A 14578-nucleotide genomic window follows, 5' to 3' on the forward strand; every position below is an offset into this window, starting at 1 on the left:
TTCTGAGTTCGGGGAGAAGGTATTTTATTTGATATGCCAAATCACAATGTCAATTTGACTGTCACCCTCAGAGCATTAAAAAGTGACATATCAATAAATATCTATTCCGAGCATTTATACCACAAACCACTATTTTTCTTTTGTGACAAATTTATAAATATGTCTGGCATTTAGTAATATAACTAGCATTTAATCTTCAAAAAAGTTAGTATGAAAGTGCATGTTTAACTAATATAACTAAAAAGAAATAATTGCATAGACAGTAATGAAAAAGCATTACATTATATGGAAAATGAAAACATAAATCAACAACAAAATGTAATGGAAATTCTGAAATAGCCTTGAAGTTAAGCATAGAAAGTTAATCAGATTCCCTTTAACAATTATTCAGTGGCTGTTAGTATGCAAAACATCACTTATAAAATGAAATAAACCAGCACTTATTAAAACTGACACAGTTTATAAAATTAAAAAAAAAAGAGTGAGACTTTTAAATGATAACATCAACCATTTATATGCTTAAACTGAAATATGGTCTTAGAAATAAGAAAAAAATATTTAAATAACTGATAAAGAAGTGAGATCAGCAAGTATGTTATTCCAAACTTAATGGAAGACATATTTTAATAGATATATTGTTAAAAAGAAGCCCTCCAAGTAGAACTGAACTATTAAGAAAACTGTATGTATCTCATTGTGATATATCCAGACCTTCCTCTTAATGCAGATGAATAATAATCTATAAAATAAATGGAACAGCTATTATATTAATGGTTAAAACTCCCACTAGCTTCAGTACTTGCAATCTAAAAATGGACACCAATAATTCCCAAAGAAATTAATCTTCAAAACAAATAACTCTCATAGACTACGTGAGCAACTTAAAATTTCTAGGCATTTCACACCTAGTTACTTATTCCATATAACATGGGAGGAGAATAATGTTGCTTGAACTTTTATATCCAAGCAACAGAGATGGGGGATAGGTGAAGAGTAACTCAACCCACTGATAGGGTCTGAAATTCTATAACAGGTAAAGTTAATGCCAAAGCAGTATGGTATTTAAGAGTATTAATTTAATGGCCAAATAGATCTGCATTTAAGTATACTTATTAACCAGTTGTGTGAATTTGGGCAAGTAAATAACTTCACCAAGTCTCAGCTTCTTCATTAGAAAACTGAGAGTTAAAAAGAGACCTTAATCATAAAATTTAAAGTTTACATGATAGAGCATATGCCAAAAACTTAGCCCAATGCCTTACACACAGTCAGAGCTCAACAGATGCTGGGGAGTTTGAACAGAAGTAATACACAAGCACTCCTAAAGAATTTCAGGCAAGAGCATACTTTAAAAGAAATCTGTATGATTTATATATATCTATATCTATGACATAGATATAAAGATACAGATAATTTACATTCACATGTTCTTCATGTCCGTTTTTAGGAACGTATCTGTTACAAGCTAAATCTGTTAGGGGATTCTCTTAATCATGGTGAGAAGGAAGTTCTCACTTACCTTGTCATTTACTACACTCTTCCCATCCCAAGCCCATCCTCTTTTGGTGAAGTAGTTAACAGTTGCAAATTCAATTAGGGCAGAGAACACAAATGCATAACAAACAGCAATAAACCAGTCCATGGCAGTTGCATAGGCCACTTTGGGGAGGGAATTCCGAGCACTGATGCTTAGAGTTGTCATTGTTAGAACAGTTGTTACTCCTGCAGAAAGATAGGAACAAAAACATGAATGGATACTAGCAAGACAGAATTGAAAGTATTCTTTTTCTCAAAGTTACTTTTGCTGTCAGTTCTATCAACTAAACAAACAAACAAACAACAACAACCAAAGCTGGAAGAACAGCGCAAAGTTAATTATCACAAATGGCTATTTTAATTCTTGAAGTAATAACTCTGAAATGTCTTGTTTTCATTTTTGTTTGTATGAATCTTTTTTCTCTTTTTTAGTATTGTTAAGGTTAAAAATACGGCCGATTTTGAAAGTAGGATTTCCTATGAGGAAAGCAGTTACTTTAAATTGTGCCATTATGCATTAACATTATTTTTTTAAAAATCTTAAACAAAACCTCACATGAATTTGTTCATCATTTGTTTAAATCATGCTCAGCAATGGACCAATCATCCACACCAGTGATCACAATGGAACTATGTTTAAGAAGTTCTTTATCCAAGTATAGCTACCTAAATACGAAATTAATTCTGGATCACTTAGCATTGTGAAGACATAATTTATTTCATAATGAAGCTTAGAATCTATAGAAAATAAAACAAGAAACTAAACTTCAAACTTTATAAAAATGCAAATCACTACTTTTAAAGAATATTTTATGCCTCTGTTGGTTGAAAAAGTAATTTAGTCCCTTTCATTGTAAAGCTTTTCTGCCAGTAGTCAGGGAAGTCGCAATAATTAAGTAAAAAGAAAGCAATAACTCAGGAGGTAAGTTGCAATATCAGCTGTCAAAATGTCTGCAATTACCTGTTTTATCAGAGATCCAATAGAAGTTTAATCACGTACATTTAAAAGAGTTAAAATGTTAAAGAAATGTTCATATATTAAAGTTTTATTGTATTGTATTCTTTGCTTTCCCTTAGGATAAATAAAGCAGCTTTTTCTTCTCATCTACAACAGTTAGTAATTCAAAACAGAAAATAATTCTATTTAATCATGAGTGAATGCATATAGGAATATGATGGAAGTAGTAGCAATAAAAGACAGAAAAATAAATTAGGCTCACCTACTGCTAAGTCAATATTAAAAAACACATCTACAAAACACGTTGCCTTTCATGCATCAAAGTGAAAGGTTTAGATTGTGAGGATGTTTTCTTTTGTGAATTCGGTACATTAGAATAATTAAATAGAAGACATGATAGATACAACCACATACAACCACAACTGAAATCATATCCTCCTTCAACCCCTATATGAGTGCCCACACGCTCACACACACACATACTCACACACACCCATAATATAGCAATGCAAATGACAAATCAATATATGGAAATACACCTAACTTCACTAGCAGTTAAGGAAATACAAACAAAGAGATAATGACATACCTTTCTAAAACCATATAGTCAGCAAAATGTTAACAAACTTTAAAAGATTTATACTATGGTAGTATTGAGGAGAATGTGGGATAACAGACATCCTCTCTGAATAAGGATTACAGATTTATGTCATATCTAAGAAACTGTTACCTAATCCAAAGTCATAAAGATATAAGCCTACATTTTCTTCTATGAGTTTTACACTTTTAGTTCTGACATTTAGGTCTTGGTCCATTTTGGCGTAATTTTTATGTAAAGTGTGAGGTAGATGTACAAATTCATTCTTTCGCATGTGGATAACCAGTTGTATCAGTGTTATTTGTTGAAAAGACTTTTCCTTCCCTATTGTTTTTTGAAGACTTTATTTATTTATTTGACAGATAGAAATCACAAGTAGGCAGAGAGGCAGGCAGAGAGAGAGAGGAGGAAACAGGCTTCCTGCTAAGCAGAGAGCCCGATGCGGGGCTCGATTGAGCCAAAGGCAGAGGCTTTAACCCACTGAGCCACCCAGGTGCCCCTTTTCCTTCCCTATTGAATGGCATTAGGATTGTTGTTGAAATCAACAGACCACACCACAGTGACTTCTTACTATGTATGTCTCCTGAGGCAAGGGAAACCAAATCAAAAATAAACTATTGGGACTTCATCAAAATAAAAACTTCTCCACAGTGAAGGAAACAATGAACAAAACTAAAAGGCAACCTATGAAATGGGATAAATTATTTGTAAACAACGTATCTGATAAAGAGTCAATATCCAAAAATATATAAAGAACTTATCAACTCAATAACCCAAAAATGAATAATACAATTAAAAAATGGGGAGAAAACAGACATTTTTCCAAATAAGACAAACAGATGGCAACCAGACACACAAAAAGATGCTCAACATCACTGATCATCAAGGAAATACAAATCAAAACTATAATGAGATATCAGCTCACATCTGTCAGAATGGCTAAAATCAACAACACAGGGAACAACAGGTATTGACAAGGATATGGAGGAGGAGGAACCCTCTCACACTGTTTTTGGGAGTGAAAACTGGTGCAACCACTATGAAAAACAGTGTGGAGATTACTCAAAAAGTTAAAAATAGAACTACCCTTTGATCCAGGAATTGCACTACTTGGTATTAACCCAAAGAATAAAGAAAAACAAAACAAAACAAAACACTAATTCAAAGGGATACATACACACTGATGTATACAGCAGCAAGATCTATAATAGCCAAATTATCGAAACAGCTCAAATGTCCATCAACTGATGGACACACACACACACACACAGAAATATTATTCAGCTATAAAAAAGAATGAAGTCTTACCATTTGCAACGAAAAGGTGGAGCTATAGAGCATTATATTAAGTAAAATGAATCAATCAGAGAAAAAGAAATACCATGTGATTTCACTCATATGTGGAATTTAAGAAAGAAAACTAGCTTAGGGGAAAAAAAGAGAGAAGCAAACTAAGAAACATACTTTTACTATTGCACTACTGCGTATTTACCCCAAAGATACAGATGTAGTGAAAAGAAGGGCCAACTGCACCCAGTGTTCATAGTAGCATTGGTCACAGTTGCCAAACCTTGGAAAGAACCAAGATGCCCTTCAATGGACAAATGAATAAGGAAGATGTGGTCCATATATACCATGGAGTATTACGCCTCCATCAGGAAGGATGAATACCCAACTTTTTGTATCAACATGAACAGGACTGGAAGGTATTATGCTGAGTGAAATAAGTCAAGCAGAGAGAGTCAATTATCATATGGTTTTGCTTATTTGTGGAGCATAAGGAATGACATGGAAGCCATGGGGACATGGAGAGGAGAAGGGAGTTGGGGGAAATTGGAGGGGGAGATGAACCATGAGAGACAGTGGACTGTGAAAAACAATCTGAGGGTTTTGGAGGGATGGGGGGTGGGAGGTTGTGTGAGCCTGATGGTGGGTATTATGAAGGGCACATATTGCATGGAGCACTGTGTGTGGTGCATAAATGAATTCTGGAACACTGAAAAGAAATTTTAAAAATACATAAAAATCAAAAAAAATATTCTCCAGGGTAAGCCTAGGGCAGGAAAAAAAAAAAACAACTATGACTCTCAAAGAAAGAAAGAAAGGGACCATAGATATATGGGCTTGTTTCTGCACTTTGAATTCTATTCCATTACTCTGTAAATTGATCCTTACCCAAGTTTCAAACTGTTTCGATGATTATAGCTTTAGAATAAGTGTTGAAGTTAAGAAGCTTGAATCCTCCCAATTTCTTAGTCCTTTTCAAGACTGTTTTGGTTATTCAGGGTCCCTTGTATTCAATTCACATGTGGTTTTATAATAAATTTGCTAATTGCTGCAAAAAAGATTGCTGGAATTTTGATATGCACTACATTTAAGCTATTGTTTTGGGCACGATTGCCATCTTAACTATATTAGGTCTTCCAATTCCTGAAAACAGAATACCTATGTAGCCTTTATAATTATATATATATAAATGTAAATATATTTACATATATATGTATTATATATGCATATAATACATATATATGTACATATATATATTTTATATATGTAATCTATTTAGAGTTTCTTTTATATCTTTTAGCAACATTTTATAATTTTCAGTGTACAAGTATACAAACCTTTCACCTGTAAATTTAGATTTATTTATAGATATTTAATGTGGATGTTAATGTAAATGGAGATATAGTCTTAATTTTCTTTTCAGATTGTTCAATGCTAGTGTAGAGAACTTCAACTGTTTTTTGTGTTGGCCTTGTACCCTGCAACTTTGCTGAATGTATTAGCTTTAATAGTTTTTATGTGGTTTACCAGGGATTTTATATATATAAAATCATGTCATCTAAAATAGAGTGTTACTTGTTCCTTTCCAAACTGAATGCCTTTTATTTGTTTTTCTTGCCTAACTGCACTGGCTAGAATAGGCAACATGAGGTTGAGTAGAATTGATGAAGGCAGACATCCCTATCTTGTTCCTGATGTTGGCACAGCAGCTTTTAATCTTCACCTGTAAGTATGATGTTAGCTGTGGGCTTTTTCTTCCATCCACGTGTATCAAGTTGAGAAAGTTCTTTTTCTTGTGACAATTTGTTGGGTTTTTTTAATCATGAAAGCATACTGTGTTTTGTTTTCCAGGGTTTTGAGATGATTGTGTGTTTTTTCCATACCCCATAAATTCGTTGTTTACATTGATTTGATTTTTGTATGTTGAACCAAACTTTCATTCCTAGGATAAATCCCATTTGGGGTCATCATACGTAATCCTTTTTATATGTGGCTGGTTTCAGTTTGCTAGTATTTTGTTGAAGACATTCTATATATCTAAGGAATATTGATCTGTAGAGTTGGTTTTTGTTGTTGTTTTGACTTGTTATTTCTTTGTCTGTTTTTGGTTTTCTTGGTAAATGGTGCTACAGAATGAGCCAAGAAGGTCCCTCATTTATATTTTCAGAGTTTGAGAAAGGATGGCGTTAATTCTTTTTTCAATATTTTGGTAAAATTCACCAATAAGACAATCTGGCCTTGGACTTCTATTGATTTTTTATTGTTGCTCATTTCACAGCTTTACTTGCTATAGATTTGCTCAGACTCTTGAGTCATTTTTGATAATTTGTTTTTTCTGGAATTAGTCTATTCTAGGTTATTTCATTTCGGGGGTAAACAATTGTTCACAGATTCCCTTAGAATCTCTTTCATTTCCATAAGGTCAGTAGTAATGTTCCTTCTTCTTAAATTTAAACTTTTGAGTTTTCTCACCTTTTCTTGGTCAGTCTAGCTGAAATCTTGTTCAATTTTGTTGATCTCTATGGTAGTGTGTTGATTTTCTCTAATATGATTTCTATTCTCTATTTCATTGATCTCTATTCAAATTTATATTAATTCCATTCTTCTTGCTAAGGGTTGTGTTTGCTTTTACAGAGCAAAGGCAGAAGCAACAAAAACATTTCCCCATAAATTCTTTTAGTGGCATCTCCCTGGTAGCAACTTTTGCACTAGGGAATTCTGAGTCAGGTAATATACAAAGACCAGCTTCTTGTGAATGTCTTAAGTGAAGACAATACTTCCTGAAGGGACTCCACTTCCCTCCCTCTAATACCAAGAGACTTTTAGTTGGAATGTCTTACTCCACTATTTTTGTGGGTATCTACTCTTATAAAGCCCCGGCAATTCTTCTACATGGGACAGAGTGGTATAAGATACTGATTAACAGCATTGCTATGTCCTCAAATGAGCTTGTAGTTGGATTGCCTGGTTTTGGATCCTGGCTCCCCTACTTGCTATTTAAGGTGACTTTGAGCAAGTTCCTCAACTATTCTCATTAATTTTCTCAACTACAAAACAATTATAAACTGACAAGAAACACCTTCTTCAGAAGTGTGCTGTGAAGGTTAACCATGCATTTGGCACAAAGCCTGGCACACTATAAGTACTCAATAAAGGTTAGCTATTTTAATTCTTCTTGTTTTTGTTGTCATCATTACTGCTATTACAAATCTATCTTACTGAAATGACAGCAGGAAAATACATAGTGATAAATGACACACAAGGTTCTTTACATGAACACACCTGTAAAAGTAAAAAAGTGGGAAACACTGGCATATTCATTGATTGGGAAATAGTTTAATAAATTGTTGATTATCTACACTAGTAATACCACAGTATTACAAAGAGTAAAGCAGGGCTATTTGTTGACTGCAAATATATGTATAATACATGCTTAAAACATGATTCAGTTTTCATGAAAATATATACATTTAGATTTGTGTATCATTACAGATATACCTGCATGAACTTAGTAAACAAAAAATAATATAACAAATGAAACTCCAATTATCACCATGGGGAGAAGGTATTTTGTGATATGGATAGATGAAATATAAAATGGACTTATACCTGATTTTTTATTGTTTATTTCTTTGGTATTTTACCAGAAAAACATGTAAGGATACAATCTAAGATGGTAGTATTGGTATCTTTGGGACAATTAACATTGAAAGAATCCATTTTTTCTTTTTTCCCTGTAGTGAACTTGCTTTCCTTTTGTGATAAGAAAAAAAGAAATACAAAATTTTTAATTTAAACAAGGGATACTTGACTACATTTAACATTTGCAATTCAAGTGTAAATTTCTGGGAATGATTGATGGATACATTAATGCTAATTTAAAGAAAATCTATAAAAAAATGCAAGTTTAAATTAGGTAATGAAAAATTTAATTATGATTCTAATCTACACTGTTGGTTTAAAATTAGATCTGGGTCTAGTCATTCAAACCAATAAAACATTTTATCAATTTTAATATGAATCTATCTACTATGAGGCAAATTTTCATCATATTCAAATCTTCCCCATAAATAAATTTTATTTTCTTTCATCTGATTTTATAAACTTGAGAATAAAATTGTTAACATTGACCATACAGTTCTACCTCTTTTCTTCCTTTCCCTTTTTTTCTTTTCACTGAAAGGATGTGATTCTCATATGCCAGCTTTTCTGCCTGATAGTTCAGCTTTGCCTGTTCCCATCACACTACAATAGAACTGGGCATTATATAAAGAGGTGCATTTACCTGGAAAGCTCATAGACCTTCCCCATGCCTGCCCCCTTCCCAACAACGGGCATTTTTCTATACCTACTAGGGTCTCCAAAAGTGAATATTCCCGCATTTTTTAAACAGACTATCTCCTTATCTTCTGTGTGTGACTGCCATAAAGCAATGCTTCCTGGGGAGGCTTCAGTTTCTTTTTCAGTAAAATAGAAGACAAGTATCTTAAAGTGCTTTCAGCATTAAAATGCCATGCATATATGCGGAATATGCGACCATCCCCCATACAGAGACAATATTGCACATAGAGCTCTTTGATACTCTGGTTTTATTCTATGTTAATATTTCTTACCGAGGTGTAGGTGCCAAAGTCTCAACTCATAGTGGCCAAGCAAATTGTGCCAAAGTGAAGGAATGCCAAGTGTTGGGTGCAAATATGCTCTGACAGAATAAAATCAAATCAGGGAAAGTGACTGCAGCACAGAGACTGACCCTATGAGCTCCATGGTCAGATGTCTAAATCTTAATCTTGTACTCTTGGGGACAGTCCCTAGCCCCTTTGTTCCACAGTATCCTCACTGATGAAATGAGGACTAAGAATAGTGTTTTCCGGGGCACCTGGGTGGCTCAGTTGGTTAACCATCCGTCTCATGATTTTGGCTCAGGTCTTGATCTCAGGTTCATGAGACTGAGTTCTGTATCAGGCTTGGGATTCTCTCTCCCTACCACCCTCTGCCCCTCCCCCTGCTCATGCATGCATCTGTGCTCCCCCTGCTTTTCCTACAATAAATAAATAAAATCTTAAAAAAAAAAAAAAAGGAATAGTGTTTTCCCCTATAGTGTTCACATAGTGACCAAATGAGTTACTACATGTAAAGCAGTGCCTCTATTGTAAAAAGATTCCTCAGTGCATGTGCAAAAAACGTATTACTCTGGAAGCAAAGTTAAGACAGATTTACATCAGAGAAATAAAATGAAATGGAATGCAATCTTCCTTTAGACCTTTATCCCCATCAAATGCTTGTGTGTGAGTGTTTGCTGTTGGGGAGTCAGGTGGAAGTTAGGAAGAAGTTTCAGAAACCAAACAGGCACAAAACTGCCAGAGAACACAAATGTAAAATTGTTTGATACCACCTGCTGGTTACTGCTAGAAGTGGCAGAAAAAAACAGACATTCTGATAAAACAAGTGCTAGATTTAACGCTTACAAATCTAGTATGAATGCACTATGAAAGGTTACAATTTTATTTTATTTTTAAGGTTGCAATTTTAACTCATAACTGTGCTACATCTGAATGATAAAAACGTTGAAACTTCAGGTTACAGACAGAAATTAGAACCTAGATGACGTATCTTGTCATAAAACCTAATTAAGTCCAACTCCACTAATTTGAAATTTGTGAAAATTTAGAAACTATCAATTATAATCTAGAAGAAGGTGTTTGAAAGTGTACTTTTAGTGTGCACAATACGGTGAAGAATTATATATATTTTTTTCTTTTTGCTTGCCTGAATGTATTCTGGATATAATAAATTAAAAACTCATATCCCTCTACTCAACCCTTTTCTTCCTGATGTCCTTTTCTCAGTGAAAGGCCCCTATGATCTAAAACCATTTGCATATTGGAAGTTGAAGTTGCAGTTGACGCGAATATTTTCTTTGTTGGGGTAATTTGCCAGTCTAGGCAACATACTGTTTTCTCTACCGTGGATCTTTCCCTTCTTAGTCATCTCTCTTTTTTGACTTAGCTAATTCCTATTTCTTCCCTGAGTAAATTATTGAGAGTCTACTAAATGCAAAGTATTTTATGGGCACCCAGAACACATCAATGAACAAAAGAGCAAAGATTGCTGAACGCTTCTAAGGCTACAGTATACAGCATGGTTTTATCCTTTTGCAGGATTTCACACCCGTAAAGGCATCTGTGACCTAGTCTTACACATACTTCTATCAAATTCTTTCATGTTGGTTTACGTGACTGTATCCCTCAGCAAACTATATGGAGTAGAGACTTGTCTTCTCACCCAGTGGTAAAGGGTGCTCAGTCGAAAGCAAGAGTTCATTAAATAGTGTTTAAATAAACTAATAAATATTTACTGAACTACTCTCCAGTGAACGGTCATTGATAAGCATTCATTTATTAAGATAACTGTAAGGAATTTATTCCTTCTCTTCCAATGGAATTCCTCCTAATTCCTACATAGGCATTTTGTCCTCATTTTGTGCTGTATATGGTAGAACTATGAGCGCAATGTGAGCAAAACCAAAAAAGATAAAAATATATATTTTTTAAAAGAGCGCAAAAAAAACTAATATCACAACAGGGCAAGGTCTATGATGAACTGTAATCCTGCGATCTACCTAGACTGCGAATCTGAGTTAGACTTCTCTAAGGAAATAATGGGAAAAGTTAAAGCAGTCACAAGGCAAGGGAGTATAATACTCGACTGGGGAAAGAACATGCACAGGAAACCAGGGACATGAAACATGGCATTTAAGTGGAACTGAAAGAAGCCTGCTAGGTGGGAAGACAGAAGATAAGAGTTGCATGGGAGATGTCCATACTCCCGTCTCCAGCAATTCAAGAGAATGAGTATTTAAGTGTCCCTACCTGTACATGATGCTTTAAGCAGCACTTCTTCCAGGTTTAAAAAAAAAAAAAAAAAATCTTAGTTATGTCTCTCTGAATGTGCCTGCCTCTTCACAATTTGGGATGGCAGTTTGCCTGTCACCTCGATTCTCTTACAAATGCAGTAAAAGTCTTTAATTTTCAGTTTGTTCATCTTTCTCTTGTTGCAAGGATGAAAGTGACAACTTGCAAGCTCTTCATATGTCAGTGCTGAAACCTGAAGCCCAGTGCCTCGATGTTAATACAAGTTTTTTTAAAACAAGATTTTTTTTTATTAGTCAAATGTCTATTTTTTCTACTTCTGAATTTCTTTTTATTTTTTAACTTTCTTTTTTTTTTTTTTTTTTTTGTCAGAAAGAGGGAGCACAGGCAGACAGAGTGGCAGGCAGAGGGAGAAGCAGGCTTCCTGCTGAGCAAGGAGCCCGATGTGGGACTCGATCCCAGGACGCTGGGATCTTGACCTGAGCCCAAGGCAGCCGCTTAACCAACTGAGCCATCCAGGCGTCCCACTTCTGAATTTCTTTCTAGTTGTGTTCTGGGTAGTGGAGTTGGACAGAGCATCAGATAAACTGAGGAATATTTCACAATCAACATAATATAGGCAACCTTCTGGAACTAATGTCAGCAAATGACTGATAGTCAACTAAACAAATTCCCAGATCTCTGAATTTGACCAGCATAATTAAATTTGAAACACAGGTGCTCTAACAGTCCACTGTGTTCCTGCTAGCTGAATCTTAGAAAGGGAGCTTTAAAAGCATATAAAAATGAATCAAAATGAATCATAATATGGGAGTATTGCTATAATACTGTTGTATCTACATCAATTTAAAACAACTCGTGAAAACTAGAAAAACTGAAGAAATCAACCAAATTTTTAATCTTTTTTACCTGATTTATTCAGTCAGCTTACCTAATCTTCTCCCCCTCCCCAAACTGGCTCGATTATATGTTTGGCAAAACTATTACCTCTGAAGTTTGGCCAAATTATTTAATACTTTCACCATAGGCATAATCAAAATTATATTTTAAGATTGAAAGTAAGAAGAAAGTTCACACAGTAATGGTACTAACCTTAATTATATATATATATATATATATATATATACACACACACACACACACACACACACTAATTGTTAAATTAGTAATAGGTTAAAAACTTTCATGGATATAGACAAAAATTTATTTGCCATCATTATGAATGTGAAGTACATACATAAAAATGTTCAGGAACTCTGGGGAATCGGGAGCCTCAAGCTATAATGATCAGTTAATATTCCAAATCTAGGTTGAGTGCGCCTTCTGTGTTTTCAGAGAGCACCCTGCATATTCCTAGAATATTACATACTGTAATCTTTGCAATTGTTTATCTTCCCACCTCCTCAAACAGACTACAACCTCTGTGAGGTTAAGGATCATTCTTGTTCACTTTGTATCTGAAAGCTCTAGCATAGCTCTAGCCTGGCACATATTTTCAAACTGAATGAATGAATGTGGTTTAAGAAGCAAATAGACCTATTTGTGTGGATATAGATGGAGAAATGACTGAGTATATTTGTGTGTGTTTGGAGCTAAATACATAAAAATAGCCTGATGCCAGCTATTTTTTTTCTGGAATTCAATGACTAGGGAAATGGATGCCTTGTAGTATTTAAGATTAGAGCAAAGTATGACCATTGCAAGTGTTTTTATGCGCTCAATAACCCTATTCAAAGCATTGTATGTAGAAGTGCACATATATTATATAGAATATAATTAGTGTGTATAAATAAAATATATATGTAAATATATATCATATTACATATAGATAATGTTACAGTTAAATCTTGGAAAAGGTATTAAGCGAAGCACCAGGGAAAAACTATTCTCTGGAGTGAGCAGGTAAGAAAGCAGATAAAATACAACAAAAGCCTCCAACTTTCATTTGACAATTTTGGTATAAGGCATACACGGGCATGACGGCCCTGATACCAAAGACCTAGGCTTCCTCTTTCTTACTTCTCTGCCATTTAGAAGGTATTGCCCATATTCTGGACGTTTGAGAGGGCTTGCCAATGCCTGATCTACATTCCAGCAAACAGACAGGGAAAGGAGAGCCACACCCTTTCACTTCAGGGGCATGCTTCTGAGCTGAAGCCCACAAAGGGAAAATTACACATCTAATTTCTATTCCTAGGTCTTTGAGAACTAGTCATCCGACTACATCTAGCAGTAAGACAGGAAAAGAACGGTAGTTTTGATTTGGTGTGCCCTACTAGAATCAAAATTTCTAGTCTTCCGTGACTCACTAAAAGACAATCATCTCTGACAGATGCAGGCTTGTGACTACCCAGAAATTTTCCTATGAAAATTTAGGAAAGGAAGAAAGGAACGTTTTGTATTTATTGACTTTCTAACATGCCAAACTACATGATAAATAAAACGAAACCAAATCGGCAGACACAGGCCTCTTGCTAGCCATGCCAGTGTGCTTCCTGTGCAAAGGCAGCTTCCAGGAAGTCCCCAGCCCCACTTTCAGATACCCGTTTAGGTAGAGATTTCACAGCTACTTGTTTTCCATCCATCTTTTAACCACTCTTCCGGTATTCTTTTTGTAGGCTGTCCTTAGGCACTGGTCACTGAATTGCTCATATTCCACAAAGCAATGTATTGCTCTTCTACTTGTCTTAGTTACTGCTCTCTCTTGGCAGGAGCATTTCTTCCCATCTCCTAACTTTCTCCCATACCCAGAAGATCACCAAGGATATATCTCATAAGCTCCCAGTCCAAATATCTGACCATCTCTTGAATATCTCCACATGGACTCAGTAAAAATGTACTGAACCTTCTATATCAATTCTTTTTTTTTTCATTAAAAATGTATTCAGTCCACTACATACCTGTCACTTTGTTAGCTGTGTGTATAAAGAAAACCATAAATTAAATGCTCAAGGAGAATAGAGCCTACTAAACAATGCAGATAATTGGTAGGCATGTTTTACAGATAGTATAACAAGTGATGGAGAAGGTATGGGGTGCTCTAAGACTCCCTAAGGATACCTATCAAGATTTTGGAGTAAAAGAAGGCTTCCTGGAAGAAATAATGCATAAAAGGAGATTTGAAGAGTCTGAGGAATATGCTAATGAAGAAAAAACATGTTTCTAGGTCTCATGTACATCAATCAATATAGCAAAAGGTGGGCTCGCAGTGGGTGAGGCTTGGGAAGTCTCACAAAGACCTTACAATCCTGTTAACAGTTTCAGCAGTGAGTACAATACAGAGTCACAGAAAGATTTCATGTAGGAGAGGGTTATATCCTAAACTGA

General features: G+C 34.8%; 1 protein-coding gene across 4 annotated transcripts in view; it reads right to left on the reverse strand.

Moving 5' to 3' along the window:
* Positions 1-14578, reverse strand: part of GABRA2 (gamma-aminobutyric acid type A receptor subunit alpha2) — a 129447-nt gene that overhangs the window by 16736 nt on the left and 98133 nt on the right. For all 4 annotated transcript variants that reach the window (XR_009400926.1, XM_059383399.1, XM_059383384.1 and 1 more), the window contains one exon: positions 1520-1722. Coding sequence is in view for 3 of the 4 variants with exons in the window: in XM_059383399.1 (XP_059239382.1) it covers positions 1520-1722 (203 nt within the window). In the remaining variant the exon portion in view is untranslated. The remainder of the gene's footprint in view (positions 1-1519; positions 1723-14578) is intronic.

This window comes from Mustela nigripes, chromosome 1 (genome assembly GCF_022355385.1).
Source record: "Mustela nigripes isolate SB6536 chromosome 1, MUSNIG.SB6536, whole genome shotgun sequence".
In the NCBI taxonomy this organism is placed as follows: Eukaryota; Metazoa; Chordata; class Mammalia; order Carnivora; family Mustelidae; genus Mustela; species Mustela nigripes.